This window comes from Mustela erminea, chromosome 17 (genome assembly GCF_009829155.1).
Source record: "Mustela erminea isolate mMusErm1 chromosome 17, mMusErm1.Pri, whole genome shotgun sequence".
In the NCBI taxonomy this organism is placed as follows: domain Eukaryota; kingdom Metazoa; phylum Chordata; class Mammalia; order Carnivora; family Mustelidae; genus Mustela; species Mustela erminea.
The window spans coordinates 69,908,048-69,934,665 of record NC_045630.1 but is presented as its reverse complement, the minus strand read 5'-3'; the positions used below and the strand labels follow the sequence as shown (position 1 = coordinate 69,934,665).

Genomic DNA, 26,618 nt, shown 5'->3' with positions numbered 1-26,618 from the left:
TGAAGAATCTTCCAGTTTCCTGCCTGGAGGCACAACCCTGGTTGCTAGCTTTCTGGAAGTCGAGCAGGGCGAGAGGGCCGAGGCGTCTTCCTGTTCAGAACAGAAGCTCTCCCTGTATCTTTCCAACCTCCTAACGGGTGCTCTCGCCTCTGCTGGATCTGGTGACCCTAGACCAGGGGCCAAAGCCCAAGGCCCCTGCTAGGGAGCGAGAGGCAGCCCTGGGGGAAGAGGGAGCTCTGACGGTCTTGCCAATTCTGCAACAGACTCTCCATCAGGGTTTCACCTCGGCCCCCCTGCCGGTCTCCCCCGCCGTCCCAGTGCCGTGAGCGGCCGAGGTGGGGGTCTGGTGCGCACCCATCTGCCTCCTGCACACAAACCTTTTCTCCAGTCTGTCTCTCACCTTGCAACCCGGCCTGTGCTGTCATGCATTGTTGGCATGTTTTTAATTATAATGAGGTCAGATCTGTCCAAATCTGCCCCTTTCCCCTGTGCTGTGTTTCTCGCCGCCTCCCTCGGCGGTGCTAGGACCGCGCTGCAGCTGATGCCCCCCCCACCCCCACCCTCCTCTCCGTGCAGCTCTAGCCTTAGAAGCAGAAACTACCGCCCTTGTCTTTCCTTGTTTACAACACGTGGTCTTCCCTGAGAGTTTGTACAGAAAAACAAAAACTTGATTTACTTCTCCCACCACCCGGAGAAATGCTTTAGAAGCAGGGAATTGAATGTCTGCTGTGGCGGGTCCCCTGTGCCTTGGTGCCCACAGAGCCCCCTTTCCGGGAGGCATCCAAGGTCAGCCAGGGCTGCTGCCCGCCCCAGGGTGGGCCTGGCCCCCCACGCAGCCGCTGGCGGCTTCCCCACCTTGTGAGGGGCTTGGGAGGCTCCCCTGCTGCCGCTGTGGAGGAGGATGGTGGTGAGGTCGGCCTGTCCAGAGGTCAGCTAGTCCCCGGGGGAGCGAGGGAGGGAGGGCGGGGAGCCCTGCCCTGGGAGGCCCGGGGCCTTCTCTGGGGCAAGCGAGGGAGAAGCGGCCTGGAACCCGCTGCCTGGGACCCGCGTTCCACTGGTCTTCATTGAACGTGACAGGAACAAAGCAAAGTTGGAAGTGGAGGAAATACTGACCTTGAGATAAAGCTTTCTTTGAAACAGTTTCTAGAAGGTCCTTTAAAGCCAAACGACACATAGTGAAAACGTTTCGAGGGTGAGGTGAGCGCGCTCTGTATTGACTGTGAGGCATCTCCGGGAACAGGTTACGGTTCCAGAACAAGTTAGTCACTCGTCTCAAAAACTAAAACCTGCCTCCAGTGTCTAACCAGTCGGCCAACCAAACATATCCCCTCACATTTTTTTCTTTTTAAAGTAGAGCAAATGTCTTAAACTGTAAGCCCTAGGCCTGCAGTTAGGGTCACTCCCACTCCAAGTTACTAGGGGAGAAATTCGTAAGGAGGAGACTGATCTATAAACAGGATATTCTCTTATGTTAAAAAAAAAAAAAACCCACTTTCAGAAAAAATAAAAATGCAGAACAGGAGAAGAAACGCTAGCTTTCAGCTTCGAGGACCTGAGGGGAACTCCCCTAGTGCCAGCGGTCCCTGGGTCACTCAGAGGGTCCCTCCCACTCGCCTGTCTTCTGCCACGGAGGATTAAACCAGTTCTCAGTGTGGTCTTTGTATCCAATTTCTTGTAATGTCCCAATGGTTAAAAAACACAACTTTTCTTAGAGAGTCTTAAGTATTTTTGGATGAAGCTTGAAGCTAATTCGGCTGTTGGCACCAAATTCCTCCAGTCCATGTTGTTCCAGGAAGAACCGTGTTCTGTCGGGAGTAGTGTCGTCACCACGCGGAAGAGCCCGTCTACGTCTGAGGCCGTATTTAACGAAAGCAAAATCTACTTTAGATCACTGTCTTCCCAGCCCAAGAATGTATGATGCCACCCAGTGGAAGTGTGGCCTGTTTACGGTTCCATTGGCTCAGAAAGCATCACCCCCAAGCTGGGCAGGTATAAGCGGCTTTGCGGGGGAGCTGAGGTCCCTGCTCAGGGCAGGCTGTCGCCCAGCAGTGCAGGGGAGGAAACCCTTGCACTCATGTCTCTCAGGCTGGGTCAGCTGTCCCGAGTGTCTCTTACCGTAAGCTCCCCTACGACTCTCAGGAATGGGGTTAAAACACTCCCTTGGGTTAGCATAACAATTGTACTTCGATCCGTCTTCGGTTTATTATTTTCCACCCCAGCAGTCTTCCTGCTCACTCTTCAGTCTGGCAAGTCACTGTGCTCAGCTGAGGGGAGATTCCTATGTGACAGGCACGGGGAAAGAGCCCTGTGTCCGGGGCCTCAGAGCCTCTGACCGGCTCTGCTGGGTGCTCCTCTGGGACCTGCCCTGGCCATGTCCTGAAATCGCCAGGATCTCAGTGTCCACACCTCTAGAACCAGGATAATAATATCTTTTTTGCTCACTTCAGAGAGTTGTTGGGAGGCTCACATGGTGTAACAGCTAGGAAAGGACTTTAGGAGTGAAAAGGTGCTAGATGAAAGCGTTGCTCCTTACCACATAGCATCCAAGCAGTTTCTGAAATAGTCCTTCATTGTAACTTGTGCCCTTAGTTCCCAAAATTCCGCTTGTCCACGACTTAACCACTTCCGGCAAATTCGGTAGTGACTTCCTGGGTCACCACCCCCACCAGCACCGACAACAGCATTCACAAAACCCAGGCACTGGGATGTGAACATGCGCAGTTTCGGGCCTCCAAGGGTAATGTGTTTCCCGCGTGGGTTTGGACCCCGGGGCGAGCCAAAGCTTCCCTCCTCGCCCACTGCTACTGGTAAGTAGTTGACAAGCAGCACCGCCTCCCAGAGAGAAGCCTTTCAGGGGCTGCTCCTTTTGGGGCGCCGCCGTCCCCTCACCCCCTCGCAGGTTTGGCCGGGGCTCCCAAGCAGCTGGTGACACCGGTGCGCGTGGGGGTTGCGTGTGGCCCTGCTGTCTCCGAGGAAAGAAGCCGGGGAACCTCCATTTCTTATTCGGCCCCTTGGCTGCCATCGCGGGTTGTGTGGTTCTCTCTTGAAACACTGGCGTCCCAGATGGCCGGATCTTTGGCCCAATGATAAAACAGGCTGTTGTGTTATAGCCACCTTCACCCCATCCGCTTGGGAAAGGGAATTCAGGCTTCAAGGTACCGTGTGTAATAGCAAAGCAACGTGTTACATGTAGGAACAGACAAAAGACGTGTAAGCTCTCTATGAAGAAAATGGTACCATGTTATCAAATAATTTCTTAAAAAAGGATGAACCGTGTTCCCGGATAGGGCACCTCCTAGCACATCAGTTGCAAATCCAACAACACCCCTCCTTCCTCTCCTCAGCCCCCCTGCGGCCCCTCGGCGGGGCGTCCCCTCCCTGCTAACGTCTCTTCCGTCCCCTCTCCCTGAACCCAGTTCCGCTCCCATGTCCGTCCCAAATGAAACACCTCTTCCCTGTTGCTTCTTGGCAATCTGTCTTCCGCGATGCAGCTCTTTGCCCAAGTCCTTGTGTAGACACGCGTCCCGCTTCCTACTCTCCAGTGGTTCACGATCGTCGTTGGGAAAGAGCCCGGACTGCCCAGTGAGGCGGCCAGGATCCTCCCCGTTTTGCTCCACCGCCCCCCGCAGAGCTGTCTAGCTGCGCAGGAGGCCCGGGCTCTTTGTACTGGGCTCACTTCTTCCTGTCGCCCCTTCAGTCTGTCATCTGGTGAGCTCCTGCTGACTGTCCACAACCGACGTCGGCTCTGATCCCCTCCAGGAAGCTTCCCTCCATCTGCCAAATGCGGATAATTACCCCTTTGCTATGTGGATTTGGTATCTGTCTCGTGGTAGGTAGGGTTACCACATATCCTGGTTTATGCCTGTTGTCCCCACATCTGGGTAATGGCCAGCCAAATGGAGACCAGCTACGGCCCCACGTAGTTTAACAGGATTAAAAACCAAGACTGCATTAACGTGACTTGAACTCCAGGAAAGTCAGGCCCAGGAAGATGAAGGGGGCACATAGCTTTGTTGTTTGTTGGAGGAATTTCTAGAGACTCCGTCTCGCCGAATCTGGACTGCTCGGCGGGTCGTCAGGGTCAGAGCCCCTTTTCCCAGCAGCCGATCACTCATCTGGCTCAACAGATGCCTCTCTACTGCTCGAGCCCCCTTCAAAACTGTAGCCTCCCGTTCACCCCCTGAAGTGTTACGTCACCGGCTCGGTCATCCCAGTCACCCTCCCAGAAATCAGCCCTCCGAACCCTCCCAACGCTTCTGCGACTGCCTCCTCCCGAGGCGACACCAAGGAAGTGGCTTGTCCACGTAGTGGTCCCACTTCTCACAGTAAGCAACCAACTGAACGTTGCTGAAACAGGTCATTTTGATGATCTCTCTGAGGAATCGGCATCAGAGACTTCAGGAATCAAGGACTCTGAAAGGAATCCCAGTCTGGGTGATAAATTGAATGATGCCTGTTATGAATTGGTTACTCTGTTATATACGACATTTATTGTTCTCTTGTAATCCTTATAATAGCCCCACAAAGTAGGTATTACCGTACTACTCTTGGGAAGATACAAAAACAAAGACCAGAGTTCAGTCAGATCCAGGATCGCGCGACTACTTAAGACGCCAGGTGACAACCCCAGGAATCTGGCGCCAGAACCGGCATTCCTTTTTTTTAAAAAAGTAGTTTACCTTTTAATTTTAAAATCACAAACTTGGGGAAACATTCCTAGTACCATCTCCCCCCTTCCCAAACCACCGGAGACTAAGTCGTCAGCCTGATGCCCCAAGAGCCCCAGAACTCCGGCATCTGTCCTCTGCGCGAGGACGAGCGCCGCCCATCAGCCCCGCGTCGTCAGAACTGACGCCGACACAGACACTGGTCCCGCGTCACGGCTGTGAGGACCTGCAGAGCGACATCCTGCCCTGAGGTCTCCCATCTCCTGACTTCCCTTCACACTTGGCTTGCCTGCGGTGACCTCAGCGCGGTGCGGAGTGTCTGGCTGCCGTGTGCCGTGTGCCGTGTGCCTGCGGGTTCGCTGCTGTCGCGTTAGGCTCGGCAGAGGTGGGGTCCCACGGGACAAGGCTCCGGTTGGCCCCGTTGTGCTGACGTATGGTCCCCTCGCCCGACTTGGGGGCTGTCTGCCAGGCTTTTTCCCTCCGTGTAATATTTTGTGGGGGAGGCATTTCATTTTATTTTGGATTATTGTTGTGGTTCTAACTTTCTTCCTACCCCACCGCAGCTTTACTGAAGTATAATTAACAAATAAAATTTGTGTGTATTTCAGCTGCCTGATGTGATCTAACTTGATGCAGGGTTAGGGTGTGAAATGCTTGCCACACGCAACGGTCGAGGCTGTTGGGCACCTGAGGCTAGTATGACATGGCGGTAACTATAGCGGAATAATAAGAAAAGAAACAAACCAGAGCCGCTCTGAGATTTCCAGTAGCTGTGGCCCTGAGATTTGCTTTCACTCTCCAGGATGGGCTCGTCCTGCAGAATCGAGACTTGGTGGCCTCGGACCAGCATCTTGTCTCCCCGAACCCGCCCCTGGCGACCCCCGTGCACTCTCTGCCCCCGCGGCTTCTGTTCTAGGTCCCACAGACGGGGAGGGCGCGCCACACGGGGCCCTCCCGACCTCCCTGCGCTCGGCGTCCCCAGTGCGTCCGCGGCTTTCCGGCTGCAGGGCACGCGCGCCGCCTTCTGCTCGGCTGCTCCGCCGGGCTTGGGGCGTCACACGCCTTGGCTGTGGGGGACGAGGCGGCCGCGGCCACGCGAGTGCGCGCTTCTCTCGGACGTGCTGATGCTGCCTCGCACGCTGACTCGGGAGTGGGACCGCTGGGTCGCGGCGTGGGTCTGCGTTTCCCCGTCTGCGGAATGGCCTTCTGGGGACGGTACCGGGAAGCTACGGGCGCAGCCGGCCCTTCCTCAAACCGTCCCGTTTGCGCACGGTTTACATCAGCCTGGATTCGTGTTTCCTGTGTCTTTCAGTGGGTTGTGATTTGCTCCTTTGTTACTTATTTTGATGCACTGATTTTTCTAGATTTGGCCTCGGGGGTGTTCAAGGCGCCTCCAGATCCTCTTGACGCTCCGTCATTCTTTCCAGCGACGGTTTCGGCGGGTAGAGAAGTACCTTTCTCTGATCTCAAGGGCTGAATTAGGCACGTGCAGAGCCTAAGTGAACCGCTGTGCTCCGAGGACGGTCTTTCGTGTTAAAATGGAAGCTCCCGCGGAACCCGAACAGACACCAGCGAGAGCAGCTTCTCACACGGCCTCTGCTCCAGTAGGAGACTAATTAGAAACCGAAGCCTTGAATATTTTTTAGTTTATTTTTAAAAATCTGTGATTTGTTGTTTTGCGAAACTTGAGTAGTAGTTCTGCAAATTCTCTGCCGCCCTTAGGGAGTAGGTCCTGTCCGTGAGTTGCTTCTCCCGCGCCGGGCGGTGAGCACCTGCCCCTCGGGGGTCCCGTGCGGGCCACGCACGGGACTGGCCCCGCAGCCCTGGGTGCGCGGCCGGGCGGTCACGGCTCCGTCTCGCTTCTGCCCACAGGATGGCAGCATCTGGCCAAGGCTTCCTCCCCACCAGGGGCCTGGCTGCCTCGGAGTCGGGAAACACCCTGTTTCTCCCTGAAACGGAGAGGACTGAAGTACTCCTGCGCAGGAGCCTCCGTAAAGCCACACGGCGTCCTCTGTGCACGCGCTCGTGCCCCCGCTCTCGGGCGAACGACATGATGGCGTTGGGCTGTGGCACCCACTCCGGAGCGACTCTCCGGGCTAGAGTTTGTAGGGGCTGAAGCTGAGCGAGCGGGCTGGAGTCCGCAGCTCACGTCGCGCACACGTCGTTGGATGACAGAGTGTTACTGGAGAGGAAGGAGTCGTCCAGCGACTGGGCACTTGCTGTATGCTGTGCGCTTTGTTTTTATTTTAATTTTTTAAAAAGATTTTATGTATTTATTTGAAAGAGAGAGAATGAGAGAGAGAGCACGAGAGGGGGAGGAGCAGAGGGAGAAGCAGGCTCCGCTGAGCAGGGAGCCCGATGCGGGACTCGATCCCGGGACCCCAGGATCATGACCGGAGCCGTGTGCTTTAAAGCAGGGCTGGTCGCGGGTGAGCCGGCATCACGGTCCCCGGGGCACTGGTTCAGTCTCACGGTGCTGACCCGTCCCCAGCACTTCTGACTCAGTGGGTCTGGGATGGGGCCTGAGAATGTGCCTTTCAGTGGGTTCCCACTGCCCCCGACGCTGGTCTGTGTGCCACGTTTGGGCCTCAGCGGCCCTTTGCCGTCGGTGTTACTGTGTCTGTTTTGCAGACGAGCAAACGGGCACAGAGGGTTCACCACTCGCCTAACGCCACACCCCGCTAAGGGGGGCTGGGCTCAGACCCTGCTTCGCCCGACGGCAAGCCCCCTCTCTGTCCACTGCACTGATTTCTAGGAAAAAGGGTTAGGGTTAATTTGTAAGAGCTTATCCCTAGCAGTTGATCTGCCAGTCTCTGGAGCTCGAGGGAGGGAGGGGGCGGCCGGAGCCCACAGCAGGTGCGCTGGTGCGTGAAGGGACATGAGGCTCTGCGCTACTCATTTCAAATTAAAATGTCTTTGGAAACAAAATATCGATGTTATAGGTATTTTAATCACCAAACTCCAACTTTGAAGCTAGAATGGGACATGAAAATAAGGCACAAGTAAGTAATTATAAAATCCATTAGCTTGCCTAGAGAGAAGACACAGTCTGTCCGTGGAAATAAATGAGAAACTAAAAGCTGGTCGGCTTTCTCCGGGAGTGAGTCAGCACATTCAGGCCTCGGCTCCAGGCCCCAGCCGCTGAGGCCCTGGTGTGTCGGCCCCTGTCTCACGAGAACCTGGTCTCTCTTTCTTACCAGGAGCAACTCGCCTCCAACCGCCCCCAACCCCGATTTTATACAAAAAATGAAACCTGATTTCTCAGAGGCAGGGATGGATTTTATTCTGAGTATTTGTGGGAAGGGCGGGGACGTGGAGGAAGAGGGTGGAGACAGGCGACCTTGGCTGGGGTTGCCCGTCCGGCTGGAGACCGCAGCCTCCTCCCTGTGGCCAGGCTCCAGCGTAGCTCCTGGGCCTGCTCCGGAGTCAGGCCTCACCTGTCTGGTCCAGACCCAGCAGGCTCACCTGGGCTTTCGAACGCAGCCGAAGAGGGCTTGTTAATAGTCACTGCAGGGCAGAGGCGGGCCACTGGGGACTTCTAGAGAGGGAGCTGCATGGCTGCCCAGCCCCCAGCAGGAGGGTCTCACCAGCTACCTGGGCGAGCCGTCTCCCGGGAGAAACTCAGTTGTTAGAACCTGTTTGTTCTGAACTTCCAGAGCCGCCCCAGATCTGAAAGTTTCTGAGTGTTTCCTCTTCCTCCTTGCAAAGAGTCACCACTAAGTACTTGGAAATGAGTGCCTCTGTCTGCGCCCAGTGTCGTCCCCAGAGCAGCAGAGTCACCTCTGCTGGAGGAGCATCACCTCCCCGCCCCCCAGCCTGCACTGGGCTTCCCGGGGACTGTGAGCTCGCCGAGAAACGGGAAACGTGGTGGCTTTGGAGGAACAGAATGCCATACAGCAAGATCGTAAACTGAGAAGCTTTACTAGACAAAGCAAAAACAGCACGTGGAAATGTTCCTTGGTCTGGAGGTCAGGAGCCGTGGCTTTTGGGGGCTGCGACAGTGGCCAGTGGTCTTGGCTCCGGGTTTTCTTCGCCTGTCCACTGAGCACCCGCCGTCCCTGGTCAGCCGCAGCCCAAGCTCAGCGGCTCTGCTCGGGGAGGCGGGGCTCCGGGGCTGGTTCCAGGTCCAGGTGGAGGCAGGGAATTCGTGGGTCGTGGGTCGAGCCCCGCCTGGGGTTCTGCGCTCCGCGGGGAGTCGGCTTGGGATTCTCTCCCTCTGCCCCTTCCCCTGAGCTCTCACACGCTCTCTAAAATAATAAATCAACCCTTGGGGGGCGGAGGATTACCCTATGATGCAGTACTTCCGCTTCGGGGCGTCACCCAGAGGAAACGGTGGTGTCGCCCAGACAAGACAGCGGCCCCGTGTTCACTGCGGCTCTGCGGGTAACAGCCCGGGCGCAGAGACAACCTACATGGCCACTGACGGACGGACGGCTGGGTAAGGAAAGCCCGAGGGACACAGTACAGTATCGTTCAGATATTAAAAAGAAGGAAGTCCTGCCGTTTGGACCCCACGGACAGGCCCTGCGGGCATCACGCTGAGTGAAGCAAGTCAGAGAAAGACCAGACCACATAGTCTCGCTTCTCCACGGAATCGGAACAAAACCGGACCCCAAACTCCCAAGCTCAGAGACACAGAGGACAGATCGGTGGTACCGGAGGTGGGGTTTTGGGGTGAGTGAGACGGGTAAGGAGAGTCAAAGGAAACAAAGTCCCAGTTAGAAAACAAAGCAGCCCCGGGGGCGGGACGGCCAGCGCCGTGGCTAAGGCTGGTAACGGCGCCTTGCCTTCGACCGAGCTGCTCAGAGAGCCCATCGGGAAAGTCCTCATCCCAAGAAACCAGATCGCAGCTGTGTGGAGACAGCTGTTCAGCGGACTTGTGTTAGGTCACATGGTATGCAAATACGGAATCGCTGGGCTGAGCACGTCCGAGTACGATGCTGTAGGTCAATGAGACCTTCATAAAAACCAGTCAGAGGTACACACAGAATATATAAACGATACAAAATGCAGGAAAGTCAGGTGGGTCGGGAGCCACAGCGATCCTCCTCCACGTTCTCGTCTGTAAAAGCCGCTGCATCGTCACAGGGGTCAGGCGGGCGGGGGTCCCACCTGTGTGCTGCTGGCGGGGGGCGGCTCACCGCAGGACCCCGGCCTCGGGAGCGGCTCGAGGACTCTAACACCCCGGCCCGGCCGCCTCTCTCTCACCCTGCTCTCCGCCTTTCCTTGCCTAAGTCGTATTTCAGCCAATATTTGCTCACCGTGCTGGGCGTTGGGGATGCAGACACGCCCCAACACGGACCCGGCTTTCTGTCACTCGGCACCCAGCGTCAGGCACCCCCCCCCCCCAGGTAAGGCTGTCTCCACGCAACCCCCTGGCCGCAAAACCGAAGCCCAGTGTGGCTCTCGTGGAGCAGACACGGACTCTGAGGTCTGGCGGACCTGGGCGCGAGCCCCGGCCGGCTTCGTCTGCGGCGAGCGGGGGTCAGGAACACCGGCCTTTCCGGGCTCGTGTGGCGTCTCCTGGAAGCGCGCGCCGGAGAGACGCAGGGCCGTAACCTTACTGAGCACTCGCTCTGTCCCAGGCGCGTGTCCTACACTCAGCCACTGGGAACTCACAGCATCCCCACGAGGCAGGCACCACCACCTGTTTCCGGAGGCCCAGAGACGCTGAGCGGACTGCCCAAGGCCAGCCAGCCGGTCTGCTGCCCAGCCGGCCCCGAGTCCAGTGTCCGCGTCCATGGCCGGGGTCTCCCTCGCTGCTCCACGTGGCTTCTCAGCCGTCCACCTGCGGGGCGTGGGAAGGAGGGGCCCTTCGTGCTAATCCTGGGAGGTTCTGACTCCGGAGGCCGGGGACGAGAGCCAGGGAGGTGAGCCTGGGAGAACCCTCGGCAGACCCGGACATCCGGGCTAGGAACCAGGCGGGCGTAAGGGAGTCGCTGTCGTCAGAGTGAGGGATGTGTGGACCAAAAGTGGGTCTCGTTTTTGGTTTTTGTTTTTAAGATTATATTTATTTATGTGACAGAGAGAGCCACAGCGAGAGAGGGAACACAAGCAGGGGGAGCGGGAGAGGGAGAAGCAGGCTCCTGCTGAGCAGGACTCAGGGGACTCGGGGATCATGACCTGAGCTGAAGGCAGATGCTTAACGACTGAACCACCAGGGCGCCTCCAAAAGTGGGCATGGAAGGATATGGCGGGGTTTTCTTGGCCAAACGTAGGTAAGGACGCTCCAGGGGGAGGGAGCGTGCAAACCCATGGGAACTAACTCAAGCTCACGGGCCTGAGTTGTGTGTGTGTGTGTGTGTAAGTGTGACCAGGGAGCTACGGGGGGTGGGGGGCTGGGGAGTGGGTCGGGCTCCCCACAGACGGGGGACAGCACCTGGGGAACTGTCTTGTGGGAGGTGACATGATTTGATCTGGAGACGGTCTTTATTTAGAAGCTTGTCTTTTGGATTCCAAGAACTTTGGCCTGTTGAAGGAGACGAGCATAGCAGGGAAAGGAAATAGCGATTTATAAATTGACTTAGCCACAAGCATCACAGCGCGTCTGGTGAGAGCAGGAGTAGAATGCTGACAATTGGATGCACTGTGAAGTGTTATTTCGCTGACTTCATCTTCAAGGAACAGGAGGAAGGTGTTTTCGCCGAGCAGGGCAGGGAGGCGTGACAGGGGCGGGGGACACCAGTCTCTGGGCCCGGCCTTGACCCCATGGAGGGCGGTGAGGACAGCCTGACTCACCGGCTGGGGACGAGCCCGGAGCTGCGGGGGCTGCTGGCCCGGGGATGTGGCTCTGGGCATCCCCGCCTGTGGGAAGGAGACAGGCAGAGCGCTGTGAGAGCAGGCTGGGGGCAATTTGTCATCTCCCCCCACTTCCCGGGGACGGCATGACTGTCGGGGCTGTGCTTTCGAGGCCGGGATCCCCCGTGTTAACCTCGGGACGGGGGGTGGTTTGTGGACGGCTGTCCCGTGAGCTGTGTGAGCCCCGCGCTCCATGTGGGGCCGCGGGGACGCCCTGCTGGGGCTCCCAGCCCTCTGGACCTCGCGCTGGTGACTCTGCTGAGTGAGGCGCGGGACAGAGGGGAGGGCACCGTTGTCCCTCCGAAGAGGGAAAGCTACGGGGGAGGAGTCCGCTCCTTCTGGGCCGAGCGGGAAGGTTGGGGGAGGCTCCACGGGGTGCAGGAAACACAGCGAGGCCCGTACCTGCGGCCGTGGTGGCCCCAGCTGTCAAAGGTCCCGTCTTCGCCGCCAGCCACCCCCCACAGCACTCTTGCCACCCCCCCCCCCCCCCCGTTTTAGAGACGGGGACACGGCGGCACGGAGCTCCTTCTCCTGCAGAGTAGGAGCCAGGAAGCCGCCAAGTCACCTCAACCAGTGGGGCCAGGACTCGGGCCCAGCCGGGCTCTCGCTCCTCGGGGAAGGGCGTGCGGGCGCTTCTTCCTTCTCGCCTCAGCGCGCAGGACCCCCTGCCACGGGCCCCACGGTCTCTGCCGACCGAGGCTCTGCTCCCGACCGGCGGAGTCTGGAGGTCACTCACGGGCGCCTCCTCTGTGCCCTGCCGTCCCAGACCCCGCCGCAGTGGTGTGCCGCGGCCCCGTGGTGGTCCCCGCGTCGGGTCCCTGCACCTGCTGACCTGACACGGCGTCGCCGCCCCTCTCGGCAGCTTGCGGTGCCCGCGGGGGTCACCTGCCGCACCGCGTGCTTGAAGACGGACGAGGACACACACGCCCGGGCTTTCCTACCCGGACGGAAGCCTGGGAGAGGTTCAGGGGCCGAGAGCTCCCGGGCACCGCCCGAGTCCGTGGCCACGCGGGGTTAGCTGTGCTCGACTCCGCACCGCAAGGCTGCTCTGCCCTCGCGTCCTGGGCCGCTTCTGCCGCTGGACGGTCCTCGTCCGCCCCTCTGCTGTCCTTCAGCTCAGCTCCCCGGCATCCCTGCGTCTTACAAACAGTGCTCGGCCGTCAGCCTTCCCCAGCCGGGCCCAGCTCCTTCCCACGCAGCCGCCCTGTCGCAGCCGCGGCCCCCGCGCTTTCCTTCAGGCGTTTTCTGTCCGCCCCGGGGGCGTGGACTCGCGAGCTGCGACTCCCACTTGCGTGTCCTTGGTCACCGGCTAAGCGGACCAGCGTTTCGTGGCTCTGGCCTGTCCTGATTCCTCTTTTGTGAAATTCCCGTTCCTGTTCTCGGGCCCGTTTCCGCTGGTTGCCTCGTGGATTCGGTGCGCGGGGGTCGCGGACTCCCCCAGCTCGGGCCTCGTCTTCGCGCTTGAGGGAAAATGGAAGGGAAGGGTTAAGGGTAAGACGAACTCTTGTTCCGACTTGTCGGTCATTCTCCCGACGGTCTGGGTTTGGGGCTTGTTTAAGCAATGATTTCCGTTGTCTTCCGAGTGTCACAGATTTTCTTTACTTTTATGTTGTTCACCCAACCGGAATTCATTTTTGTGTGTGGATGTAGATAATCATTGCTTCAATGCTGCTGACTGAAAACTCCGTTTTCCCCGCTGATTTGCAAGGCCAGTCCTCTAATAAGTCAAGTTTCCATAAATGGATGAGGCTGTTTGTAGGCTCTCTTGTGTCCCATTGTTCAAAGACCATGTCACCTTAATAACTGGAGCTTTGTGAGGGCAGTCTTTTTAATTTAAGATTTTATTTATTTATTTGACAGACAGAGATCACAAGTAGGCAGAGAGAGGAGGAAGCAGGCTCCCCGCTGAGCAGAGAGCCCGATGCGGGACTCGATCCCTGGACCCTGAGATCATGACCTGAGCCGAAGGTAGACACTTAGCAACTGAGCCACCCAGGCGCCCCCCCATTCTGCTTTTCTTAAAATTGCTTTCAACTCGTTTTGAGATGTATTTTCATTAAATTTCTAGTTTACATATTTTAAGTTTTCCATTATGATTTATTCGTTGATTTAGGAATTACTTATGATTCTTAATTTCCAAAGGAAGTTTTGTTTTCCTGTTTTTAGTGTGTATCGCCTTGCAGTCAGAGTGCTGTTTGCCTGGTACCAGTCCTGCGAGTGGTTAGTTTTCATTTATGGTCCGTGTACTAGGAAAACGTGTGTTCTCTAGCTTTTAAGGTTATTAATTATGTCCTTTCAGATTTTCCTGTGTATCTACTACTTACTCAGAGATGTGTTAAAATTTCCTATTATGTTTGTCTGTGTTTTGCTGTATTTCCATAGATGTTTTTTCATGTATTTTGAAGCAAAGGGATTAAATGTATTATATAAATTTCAAATTGTTACATTTTCATGGTGAACTCTGTGCTTTTTACGTTAAATGTTATTTCTCCCCTGACATTTAGATAGCTTTACCCACTTTCTTTTGGTTAAAATATACTTGGTGTAAAAAATTTGTACCTTAAATTTTTCCTTATGATTTAGATATGTCCCTGGTAAATAGCATTTATTTTAATAATTTACGATGCTTGGTCTGATAATCTTCCCCTTTTGCTTGGAGCACCTAGTTCAATACTTTCACGATGATGATGGAAATATTTGGTTATGTTTATTCCATTTTGTTTTGTCCTGTTGCTTTTTTCCACTTTTTTTGGTGTGTGTTTTTTCTTCCTTCTTTTGATTTTTCCTCATTTTTTCAACGTCTGGTAATCTGAAAGTCATAAACTTTCTTTTGTCTCTCTTTTTTTAAGATTTTCATTTTTAAGTACTCTTAACACCTGGCGTGGGGCTCAAACTCACAACTCTGAAGTCAAGAGTCTCATGCCGCACCCACTGAGCCAGCCAGTCACCCCGTAACTTTATTTCAATATAAACTCTTTCTATTACTCTGTAATTTTTATTATCAAATCCTCAGGTTACCGATATTTACCTTCCTTTCAAATCACACCGAGAAGACTCTCAGTGTCCTCCTGGTCCCAGCTCTGACACAACACGACATGACGTGTGGCGCGATGGTGTGACATACTAGGGCGTGAGGCCTGTCATCAGCGCTGGCCATTCCTCGTAGACCAGGTGGTTCACTTCAACAGTTCCTCCGTCCTCCACCACCCGCACTCCACCTTTCTGGTTAAAGGGCCTCTCAGAGTCCATTTTGACATCCCCAGTTTTCTTGTTATCTGATTTAATTTTCGTATTTTAAATTTGTTTGTTTGTTTAAAGTAAACTCTATGCCCAGCGTGGGGCTCGAACCCACGACCCGGAGATCGAGAGTCACAGGTGCCTCCAGCTGAACCAGCCGGGTGCCCCGTGTGTTTTATTTTTTTATTTTTTTTAAAGATTTTATTTATTTATTTGACGGACAGAGATCTCAAGTAGGCAGAGAGGCAGGCAGAGAGAGAGGGGTAAGCAGGCTCCCCACTGAGCAGAGAGCCCGATGCGGGACTCGATCCCAGGACCCTGAGACCATGACCTGAGCCAAAGGCAGAGGCTTTAACCCACTGAGCCCCCCAGGCGCCCTGCCCCGTGTGTTTTCAATGTGGGAATTACAGAAGGCATCTCTCCTAAGCTCTCCTTCTGTCACTGCTCTGCAAATCGGACCCGTGCCCAGAGGCTGCTTCTTGTGCCCGAGGACTGTGGCCAAAAATCCGCCTCCACATGGCTTTGCTCTAAAGCAAAGTGACTGGCCCAGGTGATTGGAAGATTCAGTCAGCAGCCCCCGGGATGTCCCCAAGGTCCCCACTGCTCCCTGGCTCTGCTTTCTGTGGCTTTAGCTCACCCTCACGCTCCGGACACCCCTGCCACCCCCTCGTGATACACATGGTCGGCTCTGTTCCCAGGAGCGCCTGCCCCAGCCCTGGCCCCGGGGACCCATTTGCCCACGCTGGCTGGATCTGGGGCCTGTGTGCATCCCTCAGTGAGGGTGATGAGGTACAGTGATTGGCTGGAGCCTGGAGAAGCCCACCCTGGGTCCAAAACCAGGACTGATCCCACCCAAATGCACCATGGAGGTGGGGGAAGGGAGATTCACCAAGTTAAAGACAGTGACTAGCTACTGCCTGGAGCCCCGGGGTCGCGGGGGCCCTGGGGGCAACGAATGAAGGTCTCTGTGGCTTTCCCTCGTCACGTTCGGACGAGAGGACTGTGATGTCAGCTCCTCCGGCTGGTGTTCGAGGCCAGACTTTTCTCATTCGAACCAAAACCAAACAGGGTCCTGTGTTCCCAAATGTGTGTGTCCAGTAAGAGCGTGGTCCTCAGAAGAGAGTCGGTAAGAAATCCCAAGCACAAACAGGAGGATTTCTAAACTCTGAAGCCCAGGCAGAAGTACGCGTCTCTCTTCTGCGCCCAAGAGGTGGAAGGTGGAGGGTGTCTGAAGAAAGAGCATTTGAGCCGCAGCCTAGGGGCCACCAGGGCCGGCCGACCTGGCATTTCCCGCCAGCGACTGGTGTGGGTGCCCCGCCCTGTAAATACGCGGTCCAGGAAACACCGGATTGTGCCTGCCGGTGCGCGGGGTTGGCGAGCGGGAGGCAAAGCAGGCTTGGAAAGAAGCTGGACCCAAGAGGGCACTGCCCGTAGGTGGTGGTAACGTATGACCGTCGTCTCCAGCCTTTGGCTTTCCAGGGCACAGGACGGCGTTTCAAGGGACGCCAGGCGCCCGGACGGCTCAGTTGGTTACGCATCTGACTCGCTCGGAGCCCGGGTCCTCATGCGGGGGCTGAGAGCTCAAGTCCCGCGTCGGGCTCCAGGCTGGGCGCGAGCCCACTCGGGAGGCTACTGGGTGTGACTTGCGCCTGCGAACAACCGAGCGAAACCTCAGACTCCGGCACCGAAACGGAACGGAACCGGACGACCAAACCCAAAGCAGGGTACGCTGACTCTGGCTGACCTCCCTGTACTCCCGACGGCACCGCCCGGGGTGAACATTCACGCCCCGGGCCCGGCCGCTCGGCCCGCGGTGCTGGGTAGACCCGCGTCACGCCCGTAACCGCGTGGGCCGCCCCTCCCCCGCGGGGCTGCTGTGGGGTCGCCAGTGCCCGCTCCGAGCCCCCGGGCCGCAGGCGCGTGCATCGGAAAACGGCCGCGAACGCGCGGGGCGGCCCCGGCTCCGCAGCGGCCCGGGGCGTCCTCGCCGTGGCCTGGCCACTGGCCGGGGCAGCGTCTGCCCCGGTTCCGATTCCGCTGCGTTTGGGGCAAATCACTCCTCTCCAGGCCTCCCGGCAAGGCCAGGGGTGGGACCCGCGCCCTCGGGCTCCCCTCCCCCCAGCAGCGGGGTCTCCGCGGGGTCTCCGGCCGCCGCGGCCGTGTCCCGCCTGACCAGCAGGGGGCGGGCCTGCGCCGTCCCGCCCGGGGCCGCCGTCGAGCGGGTCCGCCGCGGCCCAGCTTCCCGCGCACGGAGCCGACGACGTCCTGCCCCGGGGCTGCGTGCGGCGGGGAGAGGCACCTGCCCGGCCCCTGCGTCGGCCCGAGGGGCGCCTGCGGCTCGGCGTCTTCCCCTTTCGGCCCCATGAACATGTCGGGGCGCCCCCGTGTCGGTCCAGGGCGGGCCCTGAGCCCGGACGGGCCGCGCGGGGGGAAGCCGGGCGCTGGGCAGCCCGCCCCGCACCGCCGGCAGCCGCGTCCCGCCGCTCCCGGGCCGGCAAAGCTCGCGGGGCCAGGACGGAGGACACGCGGGGGAAACTGAGGAACAGGCCGCGCCGAAGCCCGCGCGGCAGCCAGTCCTGGCCCCGGGGCTCCTCCCCGGCTCGGGCGTGCGGACCTCGGGGGCCCCGGCCGGGCTGGGGGCGGGGCTCGGCCTCCGAGGCGGGGGCTCAGGGCTCTGCTCCCCGCGACGCCCGGGCCGCGCCGCCTCCGCCCTCCGCAGCCGTGGCGCTGGGGGCGCGCGCGTCGGGGGCGCGCACGCCGGGGTCCGCAGACGCTTCCGGCAGGGGGAGGCGCCGGGCGCGCGGCTCTCAGCGGGAAGCCCGCGGGCGGCTGCGTCGCTGCCGGGGGCGCTGCTCTCCCGGGTCCGCCCGTGGGCACCGGCCTCGAGAGCCTCCCGGGAAACTCGTTGCGCCGCGGGGTCCCGGGGCGGGAAGCAGGTCGGGCGCGGCTCTCCCTCGGGTCCGGTTAGCGGCCATCGCGCCCGCGTTTGCTGGGACCCGGCGCCCCGCTCCTTGGCCTCAGCGTGAGGGGACGTGGCGCGGCCCGGACTCAGCCCCGCAGCGCAGCGCGACGCCGGCCCCGGCGGCTCCTGACGAGTCTCCCCGGCTCGGCTCCCAGCACAGTCCGGAGGGGCATCCGCGCCGCCTCAGGGTGGCCTCTAACGACTGCGGGGGCGGCTGTGGGGGCGGCTGTGGGGGCACCTGTGGGGACGGCTGTGGGGGCGGCTGTGGGGGCGGCTGTGGGGGCACCTGTGGGGGCACCTGTGGGGACGGCTGTGGGGACACCTGTGGGGACGGCTGTGGGGGCACCTGTGGGGGCGGCTGTGGGGACGGCTGTGGGGGCGGCTGTGGGGGCGGCTGTGGGGCACCTGTGGGGACGGCTGTGGGGGCACCTGTGGGGACAGCTGTGGGGGCACCTGTGGGGACGGCTGTGGGGACACCTGTGGGGACGGCTGTGGGGGCACCTGTGGGGGCGGCTGTGGGGGCACCTGTGGGGGCACCTGTGGGGACGGCTGTGGGGGCGGCTGTGGGGGCGGCTGTGGGGCACCTGTGGGGACGGCTGTGGGGGCATCTGTGGGGGCGGCTGTGGGGGCACCTGTGGGGACGGCTGTGGGGACAGCTGTGGGGCACCTGTGGGGGCGGCTGTGGGGCATCTGTGGAGACAGCTGGGCGGACATCTGTGGGGGCGGCTACAGAGACCCTTTGTCTTTCTGGCCCCTCTCCATTGTGCGATCTCTTCTGACCGCCACTGCGAGTGGGGCATCGCTCCCTCCTCCCTGGGGGCTTCTAACCCGGGAGGCGGGTCCCTTAGGAGCGGTCCCGCTGCGGGAAGACAGGGCCGCTGGCGAAGGTGAGAAGCTGACGGTCCCGTCGGTCGGTTCATTGTAGGAAGACGGTGCCGGAGCTCGACACTTCCCTAGGGTCCCTCTGCCCGCCTCCAGGGCCGGTCCCCACCCGACGCAGGAAGGAGCTGCCCAGGCGTCCGGAGCCGGCACCGAGCGCGCACATTATCTGGACCCGGTCGGACCCCGGCCCGGCAGTTCGGTCCACTAATGGCCACGCCGAGCGCAGCGCGGGAAGAGCGCGCCCCTCGGACGCGGGTGCGTGTGGAGTGGACACCGCTCTGGCCGCTGTCGCTGCTGCCCACGGAGACCGCGGAGTGAACCGCACCGGAAGGGCCGATCCCCGAAACCACTGGTGTTTATCAAGTCCCGCCGAGGGGAAAGCGAAAGTCACTGCCACAGGAAAGGGCTTTCCGAAGGACACATCAGCTTCCTCTGGGGTGACCCGAGAAAATCGACCACAATCCCATTCAAAACCTTCAGGCGCTTGACTTTTTTTTTTTTTTTTTTTAATATCTTTTACCTTTTTAATAAAAAGTAAAAAACAAACAAAAAAATACATCAGTGTCCTGAACAGAACTTCTCTGTGTAAAGGTGGCACGTAACGAATGACACAGGACCAGACAAAGGAAACGGGGCTGCGAGTAGCGATACATGTCGCGAAGCGTCTGTGGGCGTGTACATCGCGAACGGATGTGCGGGTGCGTGTGTGCACCTACGTGCGGGCAAACGTGTAAGGATTTGCCGACATATGTCACACACACACATTTATACTGACCTCTTAGGTCGAAGTCCAAGGCACTTTTTACAATGAACAGGTTAAAGCCATTAGTTCAGAACAGAACCGTTTCTGGGTACATATCGACGACGGCGCTAGTATCACAAGCCACCTTTTCCCTCGCTCACCTTGGAGTGTCTCTGGTTGGGGTAACGGTTGGGAGAACTGGTTTGGAAAGAGCTTCGGAATGTGTCTAGACGGTGGGACTAACTTCTCTTGCTGGGTTTCCTCTGGGGAGGACAGGCCTCGCGGGGCAGGGCCCGGGGGCGGGGGGAGCTGACTTGCTCAAGGAAGGAGCCCAGATACAGCTTTTCAGTACTGTGCGGAGCCCGGCCCGGGGACGCTTCCAGAGGGACCTGCCCTGGGGGCTGCCTGATACTCCGATGGCCCTCCCCGTGTAGGCTAAAAGCAGAAACCCGGAAAGGGACTTCCAAGTGCGTCAAGCCTACAAAGCAAGCCCTTCAAAAGTCAGACCGGGGAGAGGCTGCCCGTTTGGCGCGCCAGGCACGTTATATGACCTGGAATGGAACTGTACGATGCATTTGTTTTTATCCTTATGATTATACAGGACTTTCCTCTGTCAAGTAATTCTGTAAATGAGGGTCAAAGAGCAAATGGTTTCCTTTCCCAGCTATTAATGATGCCAGTTACCGTTGCTGTGTGGTGAGGCCAGAGCGCTTCAATATTTAATGTCTGTACAGATGACTTGGGGATCTTGTTAAAATGCCAGATTGGATTAAGCAGGTCTGGCATGGGCCCCAAGGGTTTGCCCTTCTGAGTTCCCAGCTGCTGGTCTGCAGACCCCACTTTGAAAAGCCAGGGTCCGCGCGTGGCCACATAGCCGAATTACCGTCCAGGGGTCGCTTTCCCCAGAGCAGGAATTTGCATTGGCTTTCGTGATCTAGACTGAATAATAACTTCGAGGGGGGAGGTCAGAACATATTTGCTGTCTCTAAATGAAAGTCTTAGTCTGAGAAGCGCTGGAAGAAAAAGCCAAAAGAGACAGTTCTATTTAGCAGCAGAAAAGGATTAGGAGACAAATCAGTTACCACCAGGACATTCATCGGCTGGTTATCAAATTGAGAATAAACTAATTTCCATTACCCAGCAAGCGAGTGACCTGCTCAAAACAGGTGCCCTGGAGTTCTGATGGCTTCGATGGAACCCAGCCCCCCCCGGAATCGGGGAGTAGCAGATGCCCAGAGCACTTTGCTCACGAAGAAGAAACCGTGTGTGGAAGTGAGCTTGGCCGTGCACGCTGCCTGAAGCTGGGTGCTCGCGTGCTTTTCCGTCAGAGGAACCGGCAGCAGAGTTTGCCAGGACCCCAGGCTTCCCCCGGAGAGACCTGCTGTCTGTGCTGCCGCGCTAGCCGGGTGCGTGTTCGGTGTGAGAAGGGAAGAGACGCGGCCTCAGGGGCACTGATGCTTCTCGGTGCCCTTTCCCCACCCGGGGCGGTATCAGCCCAGAGTGATAACAACACGGATTCCAGAAAACCCTTGTTCTGTCACTAAACACACCCTGCTTTCGTCTGGAAATAGGCCCTCTGTCCCTCAGAGGAGGGACGTGAGCAATTCTCCACGTGTCTCACCTGCCACTGAGACGCGGAGTGCGCGGAGCTCCTGGGCCGCTCGGTGGGGAGTGTCCCCCAGATCTGCCAGCGCCTCGGCAGCAGCTTCCTTCCTCTGGCTACCTGACCGCTCCGGGGGCAGGAAGGGAAGCCCAGCGCTGTGCCGGGTCTTGCTGGGGGTGTCCTGCTTCCTCCGTCACATCCCCAGGAGCTGTGCTCCCCAGTAGGGGTTTGGGGCCGCGCACGGGGAAGCCTGCTTCCTCCAGGCTCAGGCCAGCCGGGAGGAGCTCAGCGGCTCACTGGGGTTTCCCTGCCTGAGGGACGCTCCCTGAATCTGGCAGAGCAGCACAGGCCACCTAGAAGTTTGAGTCCTTTGTGTCACCCAGGAACGAGGCTTCCTAATGCCCGATCCTGACATTCCCAAAGGACAGCCCAGGCAGCTGGTTCTGAGGCTCCTGTCACTTGCGCGAGGGGACCCTGGCATTTCCACGGGGAACCCCGTTCGTGGATCGGGCCGGCTTGGCGCAGCCCCTAAGGGAGTCATGGCTTTTAAAATCCCCTCTGAAATGGCTTGGTGGAGTTTCAGGGACCACGATTCCTCTAAGTTTGGAACAACGTTCCTTTGTCTCTACTAGGCCGGTCTGAGGGCATGAGGACGCGGCTGCGCAGGAGGCTGAGCCCCGGGTCTGGGCGTCTGGCCGCCGCTCGCAGCGATATGTACTCAGAAACAGTCGGGGGGCAGCGAGCGACCCTGGGCTGCTGCAGACCAGGCGGGTACAGAACGGTCATTGAAAGTTACAATATATTTTATAATATAGCAATATACTTCATATTTAAAATAAACTGTTATGCTTTCTCCTATCGTTAAAAAATAGCAAGCAGTACAGAGGCAAGATGCAAATTCATATCGGAGCTCACACGGTGCTGACCACGACGGCTTCGGTTCCCGAGTTCGCCACGGAGACGCGCTCTCGCTCCTGCTCTCCTCCGCCCGGCGCGGGACGCGGGGCTGGGACCACGGCGAGTCGTCGCGCCATGAAGATGTCCGATGCAGGTGGACTGGTCCTGGGCGGTGCCGCGGGACCCAGCTGGGGAGCGTCATGTATTCCCGGTCCCTCCTCGGACCCTGAAGCTGGCCGCTCCAGGCAGATCCGTATTTGATTTGTCACTGATTTCTTTCTCTCTCTCTCTCTCTCTTTTTTTTTTTTTTTTTTGGCTATAAATTCAGCATTTCTTTGGGGATCCTGACTACAGGTGGGTGCTGAGTTTTGTGCTTTTCCTCCATCAGCTTGGCTGGTCACAGCACTTCCTCTGTTCCAGCGCATGGTCCAGGCCCAAGACGCAGCTTCCAGAATGTGCATCTTGGCGCGTAAACGACTCTCCGCCCGGCACTTGGCACCTGGATTCGGACGTTGTCCGCGGACGCGTTGTGAATGGTTTTGTTCAGAAGGATCCAGTTCGTGTCTGGGCGTTTCCAGCACTGATGTGGGAAAAACAGCCCAGAGCGACTGGTTTTCTCTGAGGGTGTTTACAAGACGCCGCGCCGAGCGCCCATAAAACTACTCCATCTCTCGGGACAGAATCTGCGTGGGACTTGTCTGTCCGGCGGTTCCTCCGGCCGTCTAGCCACGCGCCCTGACAGAAGCTTTCGGGATGAGGGGCGCTCGCCTACATTCCACGGCCAGGGGCCCGCAGGCCACGCCGCAGGCCCGGGGACACCCCTTTCTTGGTGGCGTCAGTGGCCCCTTTCCCACGTCGTGCTTCCTCGGGCGGCGGCCGAGGAAGAAGGGATCGGGTGCAGGGCGTGGCCAGGGCGGCCGACGACGGGGGAGCTGCCCCACGCGCACCCCCCCAGACGGCTGTCTACGGTCCTCAAACCCAGTGCCGCCCCGAGCCCACGGGGGCGGCCACCAGCGGATCCTTGCTCTGCTCTGACGCCACTTTCAGGGAAGCAGAATGGCGGCGTGGACGGGGGACGGAGCGGAGGGTTTGCAAGCAGGGACTCAAGGAGCGGGAGCCGGCGGCGGAGCAATGACTTCCCAGCGTCTCAGTGGCGCGAGGAACACCTCCTGTTCCTAATCTGGGGTGCGCTGTGGCTCGAGGGACCCCCGAACGGGGACAGAGGTCCCATGTGCCAGTCACTGCGCAGCCGACACGACTGATGACTTTCTGTCACCTCAGAGGCTACACCCGAGAGGGGGCGGGACAGGAACAGCCCGGCTGCTATCGACGCCCCTAAAATCTACCGAGTACGTCGTCCCCAAGCCCGTGACTCTTGTCTTCCTGTTACGCACAGAGAAACTGAGGCACTAGGTGGTCACGTTAATTGGCCCAAGATGTGGGTCTGGCCTTAGAGCTTCCTTCCTCTGATTTTCTCTCTTTCTTCCTGTTTCCTTCCTTCACTCACACAGAAATCACTGAGAATCTAAGGGGGAAATCCTCAAATATATTAAAGTCATGATTTCTTCACTGCTGGTCCTTCTCGGCCTTTCACAGACGCCGAGAGCCGCAGGTGCTCGCTGGCAGTTTGCCGGCGCCTGCGTTCCCCGGGCCCCCGGGGTACGAGCTCTGCTGCCGCGCCACGGGCACCTGCTGAGGCCGAAGTCGGTGGCGACCTGGGGCCTCCCCACGCCCCTGCATCTCATGAAGCATTTGGAGAGAGGTGACGTCATGAAGCTGCACATTAGGGACAGGGCAAGGGCAGCTCAGACACTTTATGACAATTTATTGATGAGGATGGGACAGCGGTGGCCTTTGACCCAAAGGTGCAGATTTGTATTTGGACTTCAGTGTAAGGAGGAGGGAGTCCCTCGTCTGGCATAATTTACCAACTGGTGCCATGTCCTAAAATGCCACGGAGACCCGTGGTCTTAAAGGATCACAGTGCGTCCCTGACTTCGCAGTACATGAGGCTCGAGTATGGCTTACGCGATGAGGGTGGCTCTATGGTTTTCATTCAAGTGTCCAGACATTTTGGGGACTATTAGGGTTCTCTCCCTGTCATTAAGGTATCAGAAAGGTCCCAGTGGGGCTCTGCTGACGGGGCAGCCTTACAGGAGTGGGAACGCCCTCGGCTGAGTGTGAGAGAGAGGTCATTGTACTGGATAGTTCTTACATACAGCCGATTCTCGAGTAGCTAATGAAACCCTCATCATCCAGTAGCCCTCTGTCCCTGAACTTGAAAATAAGGAACCAGAAGGCACCTGACGCCTTTCCCCGTCTGACCGTGACGCTGAGGCACAGTGGGATTTGCCAAAAGGTGACCCAAGGGGCGGACACCTGGCGGGACTACACTTCGGGCAATCAGTGCTGAGGTCACCGGGATTGACCTTGCTCCCGGAGGACGGAGAACTCCCGCACACGCAGCTGATACACGGGTTCAAAGAGCAGCCCCCAGTCACCGTCTCGAGGTCAAGAAGCAGACACCATCATCGTTCTTTCGCCAAGGAGATGGACCACACCCAGCTATGGCGCTACCAACAGGCCAACTCATGCTACAGATGCCCACGTGTTCCTGGGATGCCGGGGCCGCTGCTGCTGGCGACGCGTCCAGCCCCCCCTTCACCACGGCTGCTGGCCTGGTCTTCAGGCTTCACCGAGGGGGACAGCGGGGAGGAGGGCTTACAGATTCCTCCACAGACCCGGGTCAACAGCAATCTGGGTGGGGCTGGTGGTGACCTTTGCGTGTCATTCATTCGAGGTCAAGACTAAATCCCTAGACATGTGAATGTGCACACACATGTGTGCTGTCACACACGGGATTCCAGCGGGATGGAGAGGGCGAGCAGAGGGGCACGGGGGAGGGCCGTGGGTCAGTACCGCCGGCCACGGGCTCCACCTTGTGAGACAGAACTCTGGCCACAAGGACACCGTGTGCTAATGTCATCTGCCTGGACATCATCGGTGTGCGGTTTTGGCTGTGCTGTTACTGGAACGAAGCACCATTCTTGGGACAGAGAGGAGGGGAGCTTTCCGATAATCAATCATTAGAAGAACAAGTAACAAAATCAAGAGCCAGCAGCGAGTGTGGCTCTGCAAAGCAGCCGATGGAAACACTCCCGTGCGTCACCGAGATGAGGGTAAGACCATGCGGGGACAACAGCAGGAAAGAGAGAAAAGAGGAAGTTTAGCAAGAGACCAGATCTTCTGGGAGTAGAAGCTGGGCTCCGGACTCATCTACCTGTAGCAGCCTAGCGATCCCCACCCCCCGTCCCTAGAGGACCTGGCCCAGCTCTGATGTCAGGGATGTGACAGTGTCCCATGCCCGGCGAAGCCCCCAGAAGCACCACACACAGCGGACACCCTGGTACTTTCCCCGAAACAGATGTGACGTTTCCACCGGCTCGTCCAGCCCCACCCGCTGCAGCGAAGCCCTCACAACGAGAAGAGTGATGAGACCCATGAACGCGGCGAGCGGTCACGTATAGACGTGAAACACGGCGTCCACACGCCTCCCCCGACACCCGTCACAGTGCTGGACCAGGGTGTTTCTCAAGTTTCTTGGAGTTTGAGACAAATTTGAATGCATTTTGCACCAAGATGAACAAAATACAGGAGGAACGGGCTGCTGACAGATCTGTGGCCCTTCCCCTAACCCACAAGCCTCCCTACAAGCTCCCTGGTTCCCAGAATCTCTCATTTGGAGTGGGTCTTGGGTCAGGAGGAGGGGCCACGTGGGCCTCTCACCACCACGTGTCCCGGCTCTGCTCTCAGGGAGGCACTGGACCCTCTACGCTCCTAACCCCTGGGGCAGGAGCAGCGCTGCCGGGTGCGTGAGGCTGAGTGGAGGCCCCGCACCACCTCCAGGGGGTCTCCCGGGGCTGCACCTGTGTTTACACGCCCCCTCCCCACATGGACACGGTCACCTGCTCCCCTGGAACACAGCTGTTTGGATATAACGAGAAAATTCGGCACAGGCTGTTATTTTCAGAAGGCTGCTTCTCTCTCCAGAAGCTGGCAAGGGTGGCCGGCATTCGTCTCAAACCCCTCAAGGCTGGTGTGCGTCCAGGCCGGGCGCCTGGGCCGTGTCTGAAGGGGTCCCCATCTTCAGGGAAGCCCAGAATGTGCCCGATGCCAGCAGACTACCTGAGCTGAAGGCACCCACACTCGGATTCAAGCCAACTCCACATGCGTCTGGTGCCAGCTGTGTGCGGGACAAGGTGTCAGGTCCCCGTCTCTTCGGGTCGGGCTCAAGCCAGGCCAGGCCTGCGTTGAGTGTAGGGGGTGTGCGTGCACACACTTGTAGACACACAGCAAAATCTGGCTTTTTATTTCTCTCTCTCTCTCTTTTTTAGTCTAAATTGGGTTTTATGACTGGTTAAAGTACGGGAGGAAAGCACGTCTGTTGTGGCAGGTTGTGGGGCTCTCCCTGCCTTTTGTCGCCCAGAAGCTTTCTGAGACAAATGGCGTGGAGAGGGGTGTGCTCAGGACCCCAGTGGTGAGGGACCCCCGCCCAAGCCTGACACCACCCCCGAGGGACCCTGTCCTGGGCTCCTCCGTGGGCCGCCCTGCTGCACCCGCCCCGCCCCCGGCCCTCCCCCGAGACCTGAGATGGAGCGTGGATTTCTGTTCCGCCCCAGCCCTGCAGCCGGGGCGCCGCCTGGGGCCGGGTCCTGCCACTTCCTCTTCCTGCTCCCAAGCGGAGGCACCTAAACAGAGATTAGATTTCTGGTTTCAAGGCATATCGAACCAAGCACGCTGAATGGACACGAGCCGGGTCATTAGCTCGGT

General features: G+C 58.5%; 1 protein-coding gene across 5 annotated transcripts in view; it reads right to left on the bottom strand.

The window, feature by feature from the left end:
• Positions 1-19,108: 19,108 nt before the first annotated feature.
• KCNN3 (potassium calcium-activated channel subfamily N member 3) overlaps positions 19,109-26,618 on the bottom strand; it is a 125,097-nt gene continuing 117,587 nt past the window's right edge. For all 5 annotated transcript variants that reach the window (XM_032318168.1, XM_032318172.1, XM_032318170.1 and 2 more), the window contains one exon: positions 19,109-26,536. In XM_032318168.1, the coding sequence (XP_032174059.1) occupies positions 26,312-26,536 (225 nt within the window). In that variant the 3' untranslated portion in view covers positions 19,109-26,311. The remainder of the gene's footprint in view (positions 26,537-26,618) is intronic.